The sequence below is a fragment of the Anolis sagrei genome, chromosome 5, assembly GCF_037176765.1.
Source record: "Anolis sagrei isolate rAnoSag1 chromosome 5, rAnoSag1.mat, whole genome shotgun sequence".
NCBI classification, from domain to species: domain Eukaryota; kingdom Metazoa; phylum Chordata; class Lepidosauria; order Squamata; family Dactyloidae; genus Anolis; species Anolis sagrei.
This window is the reverse complement of record NC_090025.1, coordinates 75,156,007-75,170,635: the sequence shown is the minus strand read 5'-3', so window position 1 is coordinate 75,170,635 and position 14,629 is coordinate 75,156,007. Positions and strand designations below refer to the sequence as shown.

At 40.2% G+C, this 14,629-nt stretch overlaps 1 protein-coding gene across 1 annotated transcript in view; it reads right to left on the bottom strand.

The window, feature by feature from the left end:
* Nucleotides 1-1,556: 1,556 nt before the first annotated feature.
* The window catches only part of SCFD2 (sec1 family domain containing 2), a 207,087-nt gene continuing 194,014 nt past the window's right edge, over nt 1,557-14,629 (bottom strand). Inside the window, exons 8-9 of the mRNA XM_060778518.2 lie at nt 8,034-8,153; nt 1,557-1,706 (exon numbers count right to left, since the gene is read on the bottom strand). Coding sequence (XP_060634501.2) covers nt 1,614-1,706; nt 8,034-8,153 — 213 coding nt within the window. The 3' untranslated portion in view covers nt 1,557-1,613. The remainder of the gene's footprint in view (nt 1,707-8,033; nt 8,154-14,629) is intronic.

Below are 14,629 nucleotides of genomic sequence, written 5' to 3'. Positions count from 1 at the left end.
GTTTTTAATTTTTAATATGCGCGATTGTTATGTAGTACTATGTTTATACTTCTTATATTTTTTTTTGTATGCAATTTGCAATGTTTTACCATGCTGGAAACTGCCTGAATCCCCTTGGGGAGATAGAGCAGAATACAAATAAGGGATTATTATTATTATTATTATTATTATTATTATTATTATTATTAGCCAGATTATCAGATAATCCACATTATCTGCTTTGAACTTGATTATATGAGTCTACACTGCCATATAATCCAGTTCAAAGATGGTAATCTGGATTTTATATGGCAGTGTAGATGGGACACCATTTACAGAGCACTAGCTTGGACAGTGACTTTGCATTGGATTAACAGAGATGGAGAATTGTTAGAAAACAATTGCCAGCCCCTTTCATTTTATGCCTGTTGGCTGGGATTGGGCTACCACCAGAAAATCTACCCAATATTTGAAGCAATATATACCAAATAATAAGATTTTGAAGATATATGTTTCATCAAGGACATACGCATTTAATAATATATTTGCCATTTGTTGATTTGGTAGACTTGGTATTTTTTTTCTCCTGATGGCTTGTTCAAGCCAACTAAGGTCCCTTCTACACTGTCATATAATACAGATGATCAAAGCAGATCAGTAACATGATCTGCTTCGAACTGGATTATCTGAGTCCACACTGACTCAGTTTAAAGCAGATAACCTGGGTTTTATATGGCAGTGTAGAAGGGGCCTAAAAAGCATGTGCTACCAAAAACTGGAGAGAAGCTCACTTAAAAATGCAAGTTGCTGTAGCTTTCTGTAATTGTTCTGCAATGTTCCTATGAAAGTTTCCTTCCTATATAGCAGCCAACAAGAGTAACCTATGGGTCCTTCTACATAGGCATATAACCCAGAATATCAAGGTGGAAAATCCCACAATATCTGCTTTGAACTGGGTTATCTGAGTCCACACTGTTACAGTAAGTTGTAGCAGGACCATGTGTGTGTGTGTGTTGAAGAAAAACCTTATGATGGTAATTATTATGATGTGCAGCTGATAATGTAGGTCAGTCAGTAATCTTGGACCACACTCGATAGGGTATAACTGTATGGGTTTTTAGAATACAGTTCTGGAGAGCTTTTTCTCTGAGGAGATCTATGCTCAAAGGCTCTGCTCTGAGGAGCAGGTTGGAGAGAAGCCGTTATGATGCACTAAAGGAGGCTATGGTGGAGTAGTTGTTTGCTCAAAGTTTATGTTTTGCTTTCTCATTTGACTTAAGATGAAGATGCCTTGCTTTGTGTTACTTACAAAAACTATGTAAGTTTCTTGCGCTGTTTGTTTGTTATATGCAACATTGCAAGTTTGTATTTCATCTTTACTATTAAGAGTAAAGATTTTTTGTTCATCTCTACTCTTGTCTGTGAGTCTTGTGCATGGGAGGTGGCTAAGATCCGTTTGCTGCGCAACACACACTTCCATATATCCCAGGTCAAAGCAGATAATGTGGGATTTTTATTTAGCTATGTGTAAGAGGCCTAAGCCAGCCAGCAGGAAAGAAAGGATTTCTTTTGTGTGTGACGCTGGGGAATGGGTGTGGACAGACGATCATCTTCTTTGACAGATCCTCTGTTCGTCAGATCCCAATATCTGGTTGGAGATGGTCTGTGGCAAACAGCAACTCCAGAACGTTACGCGGCGTCAGGAGAGTTGTGGAGAGCACAATTACCTGGATGAGAAAAAGGAAATAAAAGTACTTGCACACGCTGTTAACGAAACTAATCCCCTTCATCTGCCTCCAATAGAGATTGCAAAGTGTCAGGCACACTTAATGACAAAGGAGGTATGTTTTGTGGGCCAGGAGAGCTTAGCTACAGCTGTTATGGGCTCAGCACATAATTACAGGTAAGCCAGCTACCATTGCAAGCGTTGTAATCATCAGTATTATACCCTACTTCTAGCCTAAATCGTTCATCTCCACTACACATAGGCTGTGATTTTTTGTGTAGGTTTAAGTTATTTGTCATTAAATAATTGATAAATTGCCATTAAGGGACTGCAAATGGGTTCTCCAACTGAGTCAGGATATTTGCCCTTTTTTGTTTAAGGAGAATTGAGTGTTTGTGTATGTTTGAAAAAGGGAATCCACTTTCCCTCTGCCATCTGTTTAGTAGAACACAAATTCAATATTTTCGATGGCATTGAAATCATTGGCAAAACTGCAATTTATACATAAACAGGGAAATCTAGGATAAGACCGAAGGAAGGATGACCTTCCAATATTATTGGTCTTTAATCAATATCAGTCTCAGTCAGTTTGGGAACTATGAGAGATGTTACATGTCCGAACGCATCTCCCCTTATGAACCATCTAAGACTTTAAGATTATCTGGGGAGGCTCTGCTCTCGTTACTGCCTTCGTCACAAGTACGTTTGGTGGAGACGAGAGACAGAGCCTTCTCGACAGTGGCCCCTTGGCTGTGGAATGCCCTTCCTATAGATATTAGATCAGCCACCTCCCTTTCAATATTCCGGAAAAAAGTCAAGACGTGGCTTTTTGGACAAGTGTTTCCAAATGCAGAGCAACTGACATAGGAAAATGGAACAACGACAATGAGACCGGACAACATTTTTAACAAGGAGACACTATGAATTTATATTTTATTGATATGTTTAATTTTATTATATGTTATGTTTTTAATTGCATTTATGATATTATAACCATTGAATTTTATGGGTTCCTCACTGTTCTTCTAGGCTGGGGGGGGGGGGATGTCAAAATTTCTGTGGTCCTCAGGGGTCAAGAAACATTTTCCATTTCCCCCCCAAATTTTATATTTGTCTCAACACAATTTGGGTACTGCTGGATTAAACAATAGCCTTTGGATATTGAGAGCACGTTTTATAAAGGTAATGCTTTTGAAATACTTAAGTAAAACTTACATAAAGTCTTCTATGCAAATCATTTCAACCTTCTGAATTGTTTTAAATTATTAGTGTTATATGGTTTCAACACAATTTCATCTTGTCTATGCCCCACCTTGAGATCTTTTCATATAAAGTGGGGAACAAACCAACATATCAAAGTTCTTCTCTTAACTAGAAAGAAAAGTCATTTTAATGTTTCCTGTCTTCACAACAATGAAAGAAATAGCATGGCAATGTGCAAAACCTAAAATGGTTACCAGGCTTGTGCAAACCATGACCTGTTTCGTGTCCCAGCTTTCGGTGGGGGCCTTGATCTGTTTTTTGGGAGACTCCTGAAATTGGGAAGGTAGATATTTGTTTTCGCTCTGGATTGCCAAAAGATCCGTCCATTATTTTTTTTAGAGGGGGGGGGGGTCCTAGGTTCCCCTTCCCATTATAGGCATTTAGGCCGTTTCTACTCTAGAGGAAAGTCGCTCAGCTGCGGGCAAGCACAGGCTTTAAGGAGGCTTCTTACCTGTTTCTCTACTCCAGGAAGATGAACTCAGCAGCAAGCAGGTGTGTGCCCATTCTGGACTTGCACACCACATACACACCCTTTCCAAAGTAAGGGGTAAAGTTCTGTTTCTTACTCTAGAGGAGGCGCTCAGCTGCAGAGAGGCGTGTATGCTTTCTGGGTCTACACACCACACACACACTCTTTCCAAGACAAGGGGGCAAGTTGTGTTTCTTATTCTAGAAGAGGCGCTCGGCTGAAGTCAGGCGTGGGTGCTTTCTGGGCCTACATGTCATACACACTCTCTTTCCAAGGCAAGGAGGCAAGTTCTGCTTCTTACCTTAGAGGAGGCGCTTGGCTGAAGGCAGGCGTGTGTGCTTTCTGGACCTGCACACCACACACATGTTTATTCCAAGGCAAGGGGGCTGCTCATGAAAAGCAGGTGAAGAGCTGGTATCAGCTCCTGCTTGCTTTCGTGTTGAGCTGATTTTCATACTGGGAGGGGGCTTCCCATTACATGCTCCCAAAGGTAATGAAAGGATGTAACAAAGGAAAATGGATCCATGCACAGCTCTAATGGTTACTGATGATTAAGTGTGTTGTTATGCTTCAGACTGAAATTTGTCTCTGTTGGCTATTTAGCCAACATTTTAACTTCTGATTTGCAATCTTAATATGCAGACACATTTACAAAGTAGTTTTGGTGGTGTTTTATTGAGTTGTTAAGTCTCTCTGAGTTGATTTGTTCTTACTTCCAGGTAAGTGTGTATGGAATGGCAGTCTTAGGGTAAAGGTAAAGGTTTCCCCCTGGCAATAAGTCCAGTCGGGTACGACTCTGGGGTTGGTGCTCATCTCCATTTCTAAGCCGAAGAGCCAGCGCTGTCCGTAGACACCTCCAAGGTCATGTGGCCAGCATGACTGCATGGAGTGCCGTTACCTTCTTGCCAGAATGGTACCTACTGATTTACTCACATTTGCATGTTTTCGAACTGCTAGGTTAGCAGAAGCTGGGGCTGACAGCAGAAGCTCATGCCGGTCCCCAGATTCGAACCTGCAACCTTACGGTCAACAAGCTCAGCAACTAAGCGCTTTAACCCACTGCGCCATCGGGGGCTCCATGGCAATCTTAATACAAGCTTTTTGTCCATTTATTTTTCTAGTTATTCATTCTAGTTTCAGCTAGTTCTAGTTCATAATCATTGTCATACTTTTGAAGGATGGCCTTGTGCTTATCTCATATATCTCTAGGCACTCAAGAATGTCCAAAATAAAGTTCTGTTTATATAATTTGCATCACCTCTTTATTTGATAATGTCATGTGAAGTGAACCATATATTTTTCACATCTTCACTTCATTGTCATTTGTTTGTATACCAAGTTAGTCTTGGGAGGAATCAGCATCTGGTGACAGACTCATCAACTGTTGCCAAAAACACTTTTAGTGTTAAAGGATCTAATCCAATTCCTATTTAAAAGTAACATCAGCATTAACTGTGCTCTCTAAGGCATTGCCTAGAGATGGACAGGTATGCTAATACTGTGTTTTTACCTTGCCTAACATTTAGAAGTGACTGATAGAAGTTTCAGATAAACACCTTTTAAGAATGCCAGACTCTTGGAAAACATAACACAAGCCAACAAGTATTTTTCATCAGATATAATTTTAGGTCATTCCTATAGAGTTTTTTGTGCTGAATTCAGATCTGTGTTTATTTTTCTCTATCATGTATAGTTTTTTTGCTATTAGGCTAATTGAATAATGAATGCATTTATGCACTGATATCAATAGAATCTAATTTATATCTGTGCATAAATGCATTAATTATTCGATTAGCCTCATCACAAAAACTACATGTGATAGAGAAAAAATAAGCACAGATCTGAATTCAGCGCAAAAAACTCCATAAAAATTACCTAAAATTATATCTGATGAAAAACTCTTGTTGACTTGTGGTTAGTTAGAATCTATTGATATCAGTGCATAAATGCAATAATTATTTGATTAGCCTCATCACAAAAACTAGACGTGATAGAGAACAAATAAACACAGATCCAAATTTAGCACGAAACACTCTATAAAAGAATGATTTAAAATTATATCTGATGAAAAATACTTGTTGGCTGGTGGTTAATTAGATTCTATTGATATCAGTATGTAAATGCATTAATTATTTGATTAGCTTCATCGCAAAAACTACATGTGATAAGAGAGAGAAAAATAAATGCAGATCTGAATTCTGTGTAAAAAATACTCTATAAGGATGACCTAAAATGATATCTGATGAAAAATACTTGTTGGCTTGTGTTACACGAATATGACGTGAAATATATAGATGTTACAGTAGTCTGCTGTAATGTACCATTCGTTGTATTTTTAAAAAGTTGACGTGATGGGAAAAATACAAATTTAAAATAGTATAAAAAAATATTAAAACTGTGCTACTCTCATTTCCAATTATTACAAAAAGTTTGATTTTGTTGGCTTGTGTAATCTTCAACATGTGGTCAATATTCAAAGACTGTGAAGAAATCCAGGTCAGTTCCAGAAACTTATATAGGAAAGAAACTGGTTTGCTCTTCCTGCCCTCCCCGCCGTGTGTGTGTGTATTCACCTTCGTTCCCCTTCGCTTCTAAATGCCATAGCTTTATAGAGTGGGTAAGTGCTAGTAAAATCTACTGAATACATTCTGAATTCTTTGTCTCAAAGGATGCCCAGTTCCTGTTGGGGTCAAGCCCAAGCAAAGCATCACCAGATCCTGTGTCACTCCTTGTCAAACTTCAATCCTTGTAAGATAGGAAACCCAAAGCCTGGCCACATAGTTTTCACTCTCCTTACTCATTAAACCTCTGCTTATCTTTCAAGTCATAGTAATACGTTTGGAGTCTGGATTAACTTGTCCATCAGTGGACTGCAAATTCAAGGCCGGCCTGAGACCACAAGGAATCTGATTCACTAGGCTAAGAAGATAATTGAGAAGTTAAATGCAAAACGACATGTTATCAGATGAAAACGTGTCGTGAGAGAAGGTATTTAAGACTCAGGAATGATTAAATGAGCTCTTAACTCAAGAATGCCATTAACACACAGAAGGCATACTCTCCAGCCCCATGGGGGCTCTCCATTTCTTGGCCACCACCTCCCCTTCCAACGTTTTCACTAATCAAACATGTGGTCTGTATGATTTATGACAAAAATGTTTGCATTCCATTTGTAGAGCACAAATATGTTATTTATGTACTGAGGATTGGAGAAAGTAAGAAATCTGTCTGGAGTGATAAAGCTTTGAAGAAAATCATTGTGAGTGCTTTCTTGTAGTAGCACACAAAGATAAATTAGTCTGCTACTGATGGCACTGGTTTTGTGAGAAAAGGTTACGAACCCCTTGACATTTTTCTACATTTGTCAAAAGGTTTAAAGTTTTCTCCATTGGCTACAACCATGAATGCATTCCAAAGGTTTTTGTCCTTCCTTCTCATTTTAGATGTTCATAGCCATTCTTACTGTGTGTCCAAATATTAACACTCATTCAGGTTATTGCTTCATAAGCTGTTCAAGACTTCAGATATTCAAAAGTTGTGGTAAATTTAGGTAATTTAGAAATGGTGGTCCCCAAATTTGAGTCCCCAGATGTTGTTAAAATACAGCTCTCAAAAGCTCTAGCCAACATGGAGAATCCTCAGGGATTCTGAGACCTGTAGCCCAACAATATTCAGGGATTCAATTTAGAACCACTGTTTTAGATCCCACCCCCACATACAAATTTTAGATGATAACGTGAATTACTTTACTTGCTCCAAAATGTATTAAATCATCACTTTTGCATCTTGAATCATAGATTCCTACAGTTGGAAGAGACCTCGTGGGCCAGCCAGTCCAACCCCCTGCCAAGAAGCATTCAAAGCACCTTCTTTGAGGGTTCTTCTTGTTCTTCCTGTTGAGAGGCACTTTTTACTTCCATGACAATATTCTGCAATGATATTACCATGCTTGAAAACAGACTTGAAGATTGTAATAGGGGACTAGCAACTAGACTTTTTTCAAAATGTTTCTCTTAGTATCTATCCTGGTTTCAGTCCCTCGTGTTCCTTATCCGAGCTCAATTTGCTATCATCATTTCCTGTTTGGGGTATTGTTTGCTTTCCCAGCTGTAGCAGCATTTTCTCCTGATGTTTTGCCTTCCATCTGTGGCTGGCATCTTCAGAGGAAATGCTAAGACCTTAATCAAGTTTTTGTGACCACCAAAAGAGTTTAGTATCACATCTTCACCAAACTTGAATGTTTGATATCAAAGATGCAGAGATGTTCCTAAGACTGGCCAACATACATTTTGGTGCCTCAAATGTTAGCCCAATTTCTGGGTATATTGACCCGTTTATTCCAATAATGGCACCAGTTTCTCCCTATCAGCTCTAATTTTTGAGATACAGAACATATACCATATACCAGTCGCCATCTGCTCACCCATAAAGAATCATGATAACCATATCTAAGAAACTAGAGCTGATGCAATCTATCCAACACAATTTTCTGAATCATCACCCTAAATAATCCCAGGAACAGGCCTACAAACCAAGATGCCAAGACATTTTTTTGGTTGGACTAAGAAACAGTCAACATTCTTAATTGTCCAATACCTGTACTCCAGGCTTGTGTGCAGTTACAAGGTCTTTTACCATTTTGACTTCAGAAACGGTCACTCCGCCAACCATGAAGAAGATTATGAGAGAATGATCACCAGGGTGTGGGCGGCTCACCTATGAAAAGAACAAGGGAAAAAGATGTTTATGCAAATATTCTAGAACTCAAAACACATATAAGTAGTCTGCTGAGGAGGGATGGATGAAACTTCTCTTCCTTAAGAGTCTTGTCTGGTTTCTCTTCAGTATCTAGACCAGTTTTTCCATCTGCCCATTCATTTGGCTGCACACGATTCCTTGCTGCCCATGGCTGAAGGGGATTACTTACAGTAGAGACTCACTTATCCAACATAAACAGGCCAGCATAATGTTGGAAAAGCGGAAATGTTGGATAATAAGAATGGATTAAGGAATAGCCTATTAAATGTCAAATTATGTTATGATTTTCCAAATTAAGCACCAAAACATCATGTTTTACAACAAATCGACAGAAAAAGCAGTTCAATACATGGTAAGATTATGTAGTAACTACTGTATTTACAAATTTAGCACCAAAACAGCAGTACTGAAACAGCTGTGAATCCGGGCGGGAGGCCAACTGTGTTGGATAATACAGAACGTTGGATGAGCAAACGTTGCATAAGTGAGACTCTTCTGTATATACACAGTTGAGTTTCTGTATGTTCTATTGAAACACAACTTCCTGTATCTGTCTCCTTATGTTATCAGTACTGGCTTTGAGCTGGCTGAGCATTTTGTCAGGCTGTCACTGTTTGGCAACAACGAAGTAACAACGTGGTAGCTTCCTAAGACATCTACAGACTAATGACTAGAAAAAAAATCTCACCAAAAGCCACCCTCCCTTCTCCACATGCAGAAAACATTTTAATAAATGGATGTCTCCGTGTCTTTCTAATGAAAAATACGACATTTGAAAACTTTATTTTTGTTTGTTATGCAATTAGGATGAAGCTATTAAGGGAGTCTCAGAAAAGATTTATTTGTTCTTTCACTTTAACAATAGCTTTAAATAGAAATATATAAAAATCTCAAGAAAAGTTTATAAGATATGACAGTGTTCTTGTTCTTCTGAGCTATCACTGGAAGCTTGACATTTCATTGCATTTTTTCAAAAAACAATTGCAAACATGTAAGCCTCTGCTCATGTTTTGACAAACTGCCAGATTGTACTGAATAAGGCAGAAGACCAGAACCTTAACATCAAAAGAATATGAACAAGAACTAAGGTGGCAGTTTCAGGGAAAAAAACTATTGAATTGGATCTGAGCCATTCGCTCAGAACTGGGTGCTCTTGGCTAAATCATTGCCTCTCACCATTGATTCCTCACCTGGAAAGAGGGCATCACAGAGCCTTTCCACACAGCCAGCCCTATAACCTAGAATATCAAGAGAGATAATCCACAATATCTGCTTTGAACTGGATTATCTGCGTCCACACTGCCATATAATCCAGTTCAATGTGGATTTTATACAGCTGTGTGGAAGGGGCCGCCGTCTCTTAGTGTACTGTTGATGCAAAGATGACAAAGTGCTGTAAAAGTCACTGGTTATATTTCAGTGCAGACTTAAATGCACTTAAATTCAATGGTTTAAGGATACTTAAAATATGCACCGGATTTTGACCATGGACTAAAATTATTAAGAATCAACTGATGTTATTAGCAACAAATAACTCAAAATTCAGCCCCATTTTCCTTTGGAGCCAATGTGGTGGAGAGATTTGAGTGCTGAACCACAACTCTGGAGACCAGGCTTCAAATCCCTATTTGGCTGTGAAACTCACTGGTTGACCTTGGGTAAGTCTGTAAAGATTTCACCAATTTGTGAAGAAGTCACCAGTTTGTAATGGTTTTGTAAAGATGCCACCACTTTGTAAGAGTTTATTAAATTGATAGCGTAGCTAATAGCTAGTAATTTTGAATTGGTCTTTCTTCAGGGTGTAGTGTAACTTGACTTGGAAAGGATTTGTAACAGAGACCAGGCTTCAGAAGAAAATTAACAAGTTTATTGAAATGTAACAGAAGCTTGATGGTTTCAATCTACTCAATCTACTGAGGAGAACTACAAGAAGGCCAAGTGATATAGAACCAACTATTTTCCCCACTGCAAAAACATAGGATGAAATACTTTGTTTAACAAAAGAAAAGTGGAGTGTGAGTGAGAAGAAGAATGAAGAAGAAGCTTCTCAAGGGTGCTCCTATACCACACAGTGAGAGGAAAGTTTCTTTTAATGCGTTTTGTAGTGTGCCTTTATTCCACTGACTAAAACAAAGGAGAGTTCTGGGATTGAGGCAAGTTTCTTCTGCAAGACTAGGTAATTTTGCTCGCATCTAAACAAATGGCAGAATGCTCAGGTTGGTTCCAGACAGTGGTAAAGTTCGCTCTGACCCGAGTTTAAAAAACCCGGGTCAGGGCGGACTTTAGTCTGCACACCGTCCCAAAAGCCTGCGCTTTCTGTGGCTGTTGTCTACATGTCATCCCAGTACCAACCAGGAGAACAGGGGGGCACTCAGACCTCTCTCCCCCGTTAAAAAAACCCTCTAAAAATAAAATAACTCACTTGTCCGGCATTAGCAATGGTGCTGGAGCTCTCCTGGTGCATAGGAATGACACACCAGGAGAAGGGGGGGGAGCAATTGTCTTCCTCCCCCCTTTCTCCTGGTGCATCATTCCTACGTGCTAGGAGAGCTCTGCCATCACACTAACGGCAACCGGGTAAGTTCTTTTATTTTAAAACTAGCTTGGGGACCCAGCGGTACCTGGGTTATTTGAGAAAGGCATTGTGTGCCAAGGTTGGTCTTTATCAGTTATTTATGTGGTTCGCAGTGGTCTCAGGAAGTTAGTGAAGGTATTGTGAGTCCCATCATCCATGGTCCATCCTCCTCCAAACAGCACAAGGATATAAAGTGGGTCATGAGTGCTCTGTGTGCCAAGTTTGGTCCTGGTCTGTGATTTTTCGGGGCCACAATGTTCTCTGGGAAGTGAATAGGGTGAAGGTACTGCAAATCCCATAGTCCATGGTCCATCCTGCCCCACACCACAACAGGTTGTAAAATGGATCATTGGGCCTCTGTGTGTCAAGTTTGATCCTGATCTGTCATTGGCATGGGTCACAGTGGTCTCAGGAAGTGAGTTTAAGTACTGCAAGTCCCATCTCCCATGGCCCGCCCTCCTCCAAACTGCAGCAGGATGTAGACTGGGTCATGGGGACTGTCTGCCAAGTTTTGTCTTGTTCTGCCATTGTTGGGGGCCACAGTGGTCTGTGGGAACCGAAGTGTTTGAAAGTACTACAAATCCCATCATCCATTGTCTGTCCTCCCCCAAACCTCACCAGGATGTAAAGGGGGCCATGGGAGTTATGTGTGCCAAGTTTGATACAGATTCGTCACCCGTGCTGGTTGCAGTGGTCTGTGAAAGTGGGAGCCAATCAGAAAGCTGCCACATACATACATGCACCACCTGCCCGCCTACACTCCACATACAAGCACTGACTTTTATTATATAGATAGATGGTTTGTGGGGTTGAGAAAGGAGTTAGAGTCCTCTCACGTTTTCCAGGCTGACTCAGCCTGGAAAATGAGAAATGACTGTGTAGATGGTTCCCTCAGAAGTCTCAGGACTTCTGAGGGGCCAGTGAACAGCGGCCATAACAAACCCACTAACAAATAATCTCAGTGCAAAGCAGACTTTTTCTGCCTTGCACTGAAAGCATTCGCAATTTCGTGGGGCATTATCTGGATGCACCTGCAAATATCCGAGAGGGTGCGCATTTTGTGCCCTGACTGGATGCACCCTCAGAATGCACCCCTCTCTCTTTATAGCATGTAGTAAAGGCAACCAACAGCACTTGATCCTCTGAATTACTACTTGGAGAACTTGCCCAATTGGCTGGGCATGTTCTCCCCAGCAGCAAGATAAGGCGTTTTTACCTGGGCAAGCATGTTGTAGAGGAAAAGAGAGATGCAATGTGATTAGTGTATAACTTACTGGGCTATTTCTGTATCTTTTCATTTCAAAACCAATGACGCACCTTCCCTTCAAGTTACATATTAAATAAATAAACCCACAGGTTATTTTGACCTTCTTTGCTTTGGATCTCTGATACAAAGTCATCTTCATTCAGACCATTGGGCTTCATGTCTAGACTTTTCTGTTTCATCGCTTTTTTAAAAACATCCAAAAGCAGAAGAAGGATTAGTCGTTCTTTTTGCCTCTCAACAAGGCTGTTTTCCATAAAACAGGCATCCTTGTCAAGTGGTCTTTCCAGGTGCAGAGCTCTTGAACTCATGAGACAGTTTCAAAATTAACATGGCTAATTGGCAATCAGATAATGGCCACCAACAGAGAAGCAAGGAAGCATACCAATAACGTGTAGGTGTGTTTTCTTCTCTGTCTTGTTCTGAATTACAAGAAATATTGTTACATGAAATATGTTCCTTACCTACCTATTCCAAAGACTGAAACACAACTATAATTGAATCTTGCCTAAATTCATATTCATAATGAATCCATGAAAGCGTTCACGCTGAAAGGCAGTAAATTGTTTGGGACCCCAGTCTAGTGTGGATTTAGGTTGAACTGTTAATCCTTTTATTCTGGTGCTGTTTACAGGTGATTTTTTTTAAAAAATCTGCAATTCTTTTGTGCCTGCAAGTTGTTTCTGACACAGTGATCCTATAGCAAAACTATCACAAGGTTTTCTTGGCAAGATTTATTCTGATTTATTTATCATGTCAGGAGCAAACCAAACAGTTGTATATATATATTTAAAAAACCACAAAGTTTGCAAACTTGGCATTCTATGAAATGTCCTTTGACCAGTAGCTGGAGTACCTCTGATGTTGCTATAAGAAGGTCCTCCATTGTGCATGTGGCAGGGCTCAGGTTGCATTATAGTAGGTGGTCTGTGATTTGCTCTTCTCTGTTGTGGTTCAGTCTGAGCTTTCTGAACCTGAGTTACCTCAGGACGAGGAGGATGATGGGTTACAGATTTCTGAACATGTTCCCGTTAGCAAGGCAGTTGAAGCAGACAGTGTTGATTCTGAAGAAGAGACGGCATTTCTGTTCCCCAGAGAAAAGAATGTGGCTTTAGATAAGGATAGTGAAACTTCGGAGCTCCAGGTGGAGGCTCCTTCTGAGAGCTCCGAGCCTCTTTTTCCCCAGGGTGACCAGGCCCGGTAAGGCGAAGATAATGAGCTAACTGGTCTTGAAGATAGTGGAGATTTGATTAGAGAGGACTGTTTGCAATTAAGAGTTTGGAGAAGCGCACGCCTTGCCAACAAGCGTGAAGCTAGAGGTTAACATAATGCTTTCATGTTGGGGAAACTTATTTAATGATCTGGTTGAAGGGCATTCTCTGTCAGTCCAATGTTGCATTTACCCTGTTAACTTCTGTGGAATTACCTTGGCTTTTGTGGAAAGCTTCTGGCTCTTTGGGACTTTGATTTTGATCCTGATTTTTGGAGACTTTGTCTTGCTGCCATGGACTCTTGCTTAACCAATGCTAAAGGACTATGCTTCATGTTATTTGCCTTTGGAACCTGAGAACTTTGCCTTAAGGCTCATTGAACCTTACTTCTTTATTTCTCTGTTTTGTTTTTGCCTTTTTTCTCAATAAACTACAAAACCTACAGCCTTGGTGTGTGGTGGTGTCATGGGCAAGGTGAATCTATCCTGAGTTACGACATTCTCAACACTCACATGTCATGGACTCCACTTTGTACCCTCATTTCTTAAGGTTGGCTCTGCATCTCATGGTGCCAGAGCTCAATCTGTTCAGCAACTTCCAAGTCACCCAGTTTTCTGTGTGCACAGGATGGAATCTCTCATTTGGTATCAGTCATTGATTGAGGTTCTGGGTTTGAGCCTGCCACTTTTGGACTCTCGTTTGCTGAGGTGTTCCAGCAAGTGTCTCTGTAGATCTTAGAAAACTATTTCTTGATTTAAGTTGTTGGCGTGCTGGCTGATATCCAAACAGCCTTGGTCCTTTCACTATTGGTTGATACTTCCCGGCAAATGTCAGGTGGTGCAATCCCGGCTAAAATTTATTCTGATGGAGTTTGCCTTTGCCTTCCTCAGAGGCTGCCACTTGCTCAAGGTCACCCAGTGGGTTTCCATGGCTTTGTGGGAATTTGAACCCATGTCCTTCAGTGCCCTAGTCCAATGCCCAAACCACCACATCACACTGGCTCTCTAAACTGTAATTGCTCTACCTCAATCACAGGAAATTGCTGCACAAAAATGTCCCAAGTTTTATGTTATTGCTGATTTCAATGTACCAAAGTCCAGTTATTTCAATAGGCTTAAACAAGACTGCAAAGAAAGAACTCTCAAAGAAGAGTAAGAGAGATAAGAAAACAACAAAACAAAGTGATCTGAATCATAGAGAGGAGCCTCCTTCCCCTATTTGCTAAATGGCGATGGATTCAATGTTCAGACTTGTCATTCTGTCTGGTACATGATGCTTTCTGTTTTCCTAGTATAACAAGATTCCAAAGGAAATCAATAGTTTTCTTCCTGCCTTCTGTTCCGCTTGTACTTCAAAACAATATGTGGAATGACAGTATTGTTTA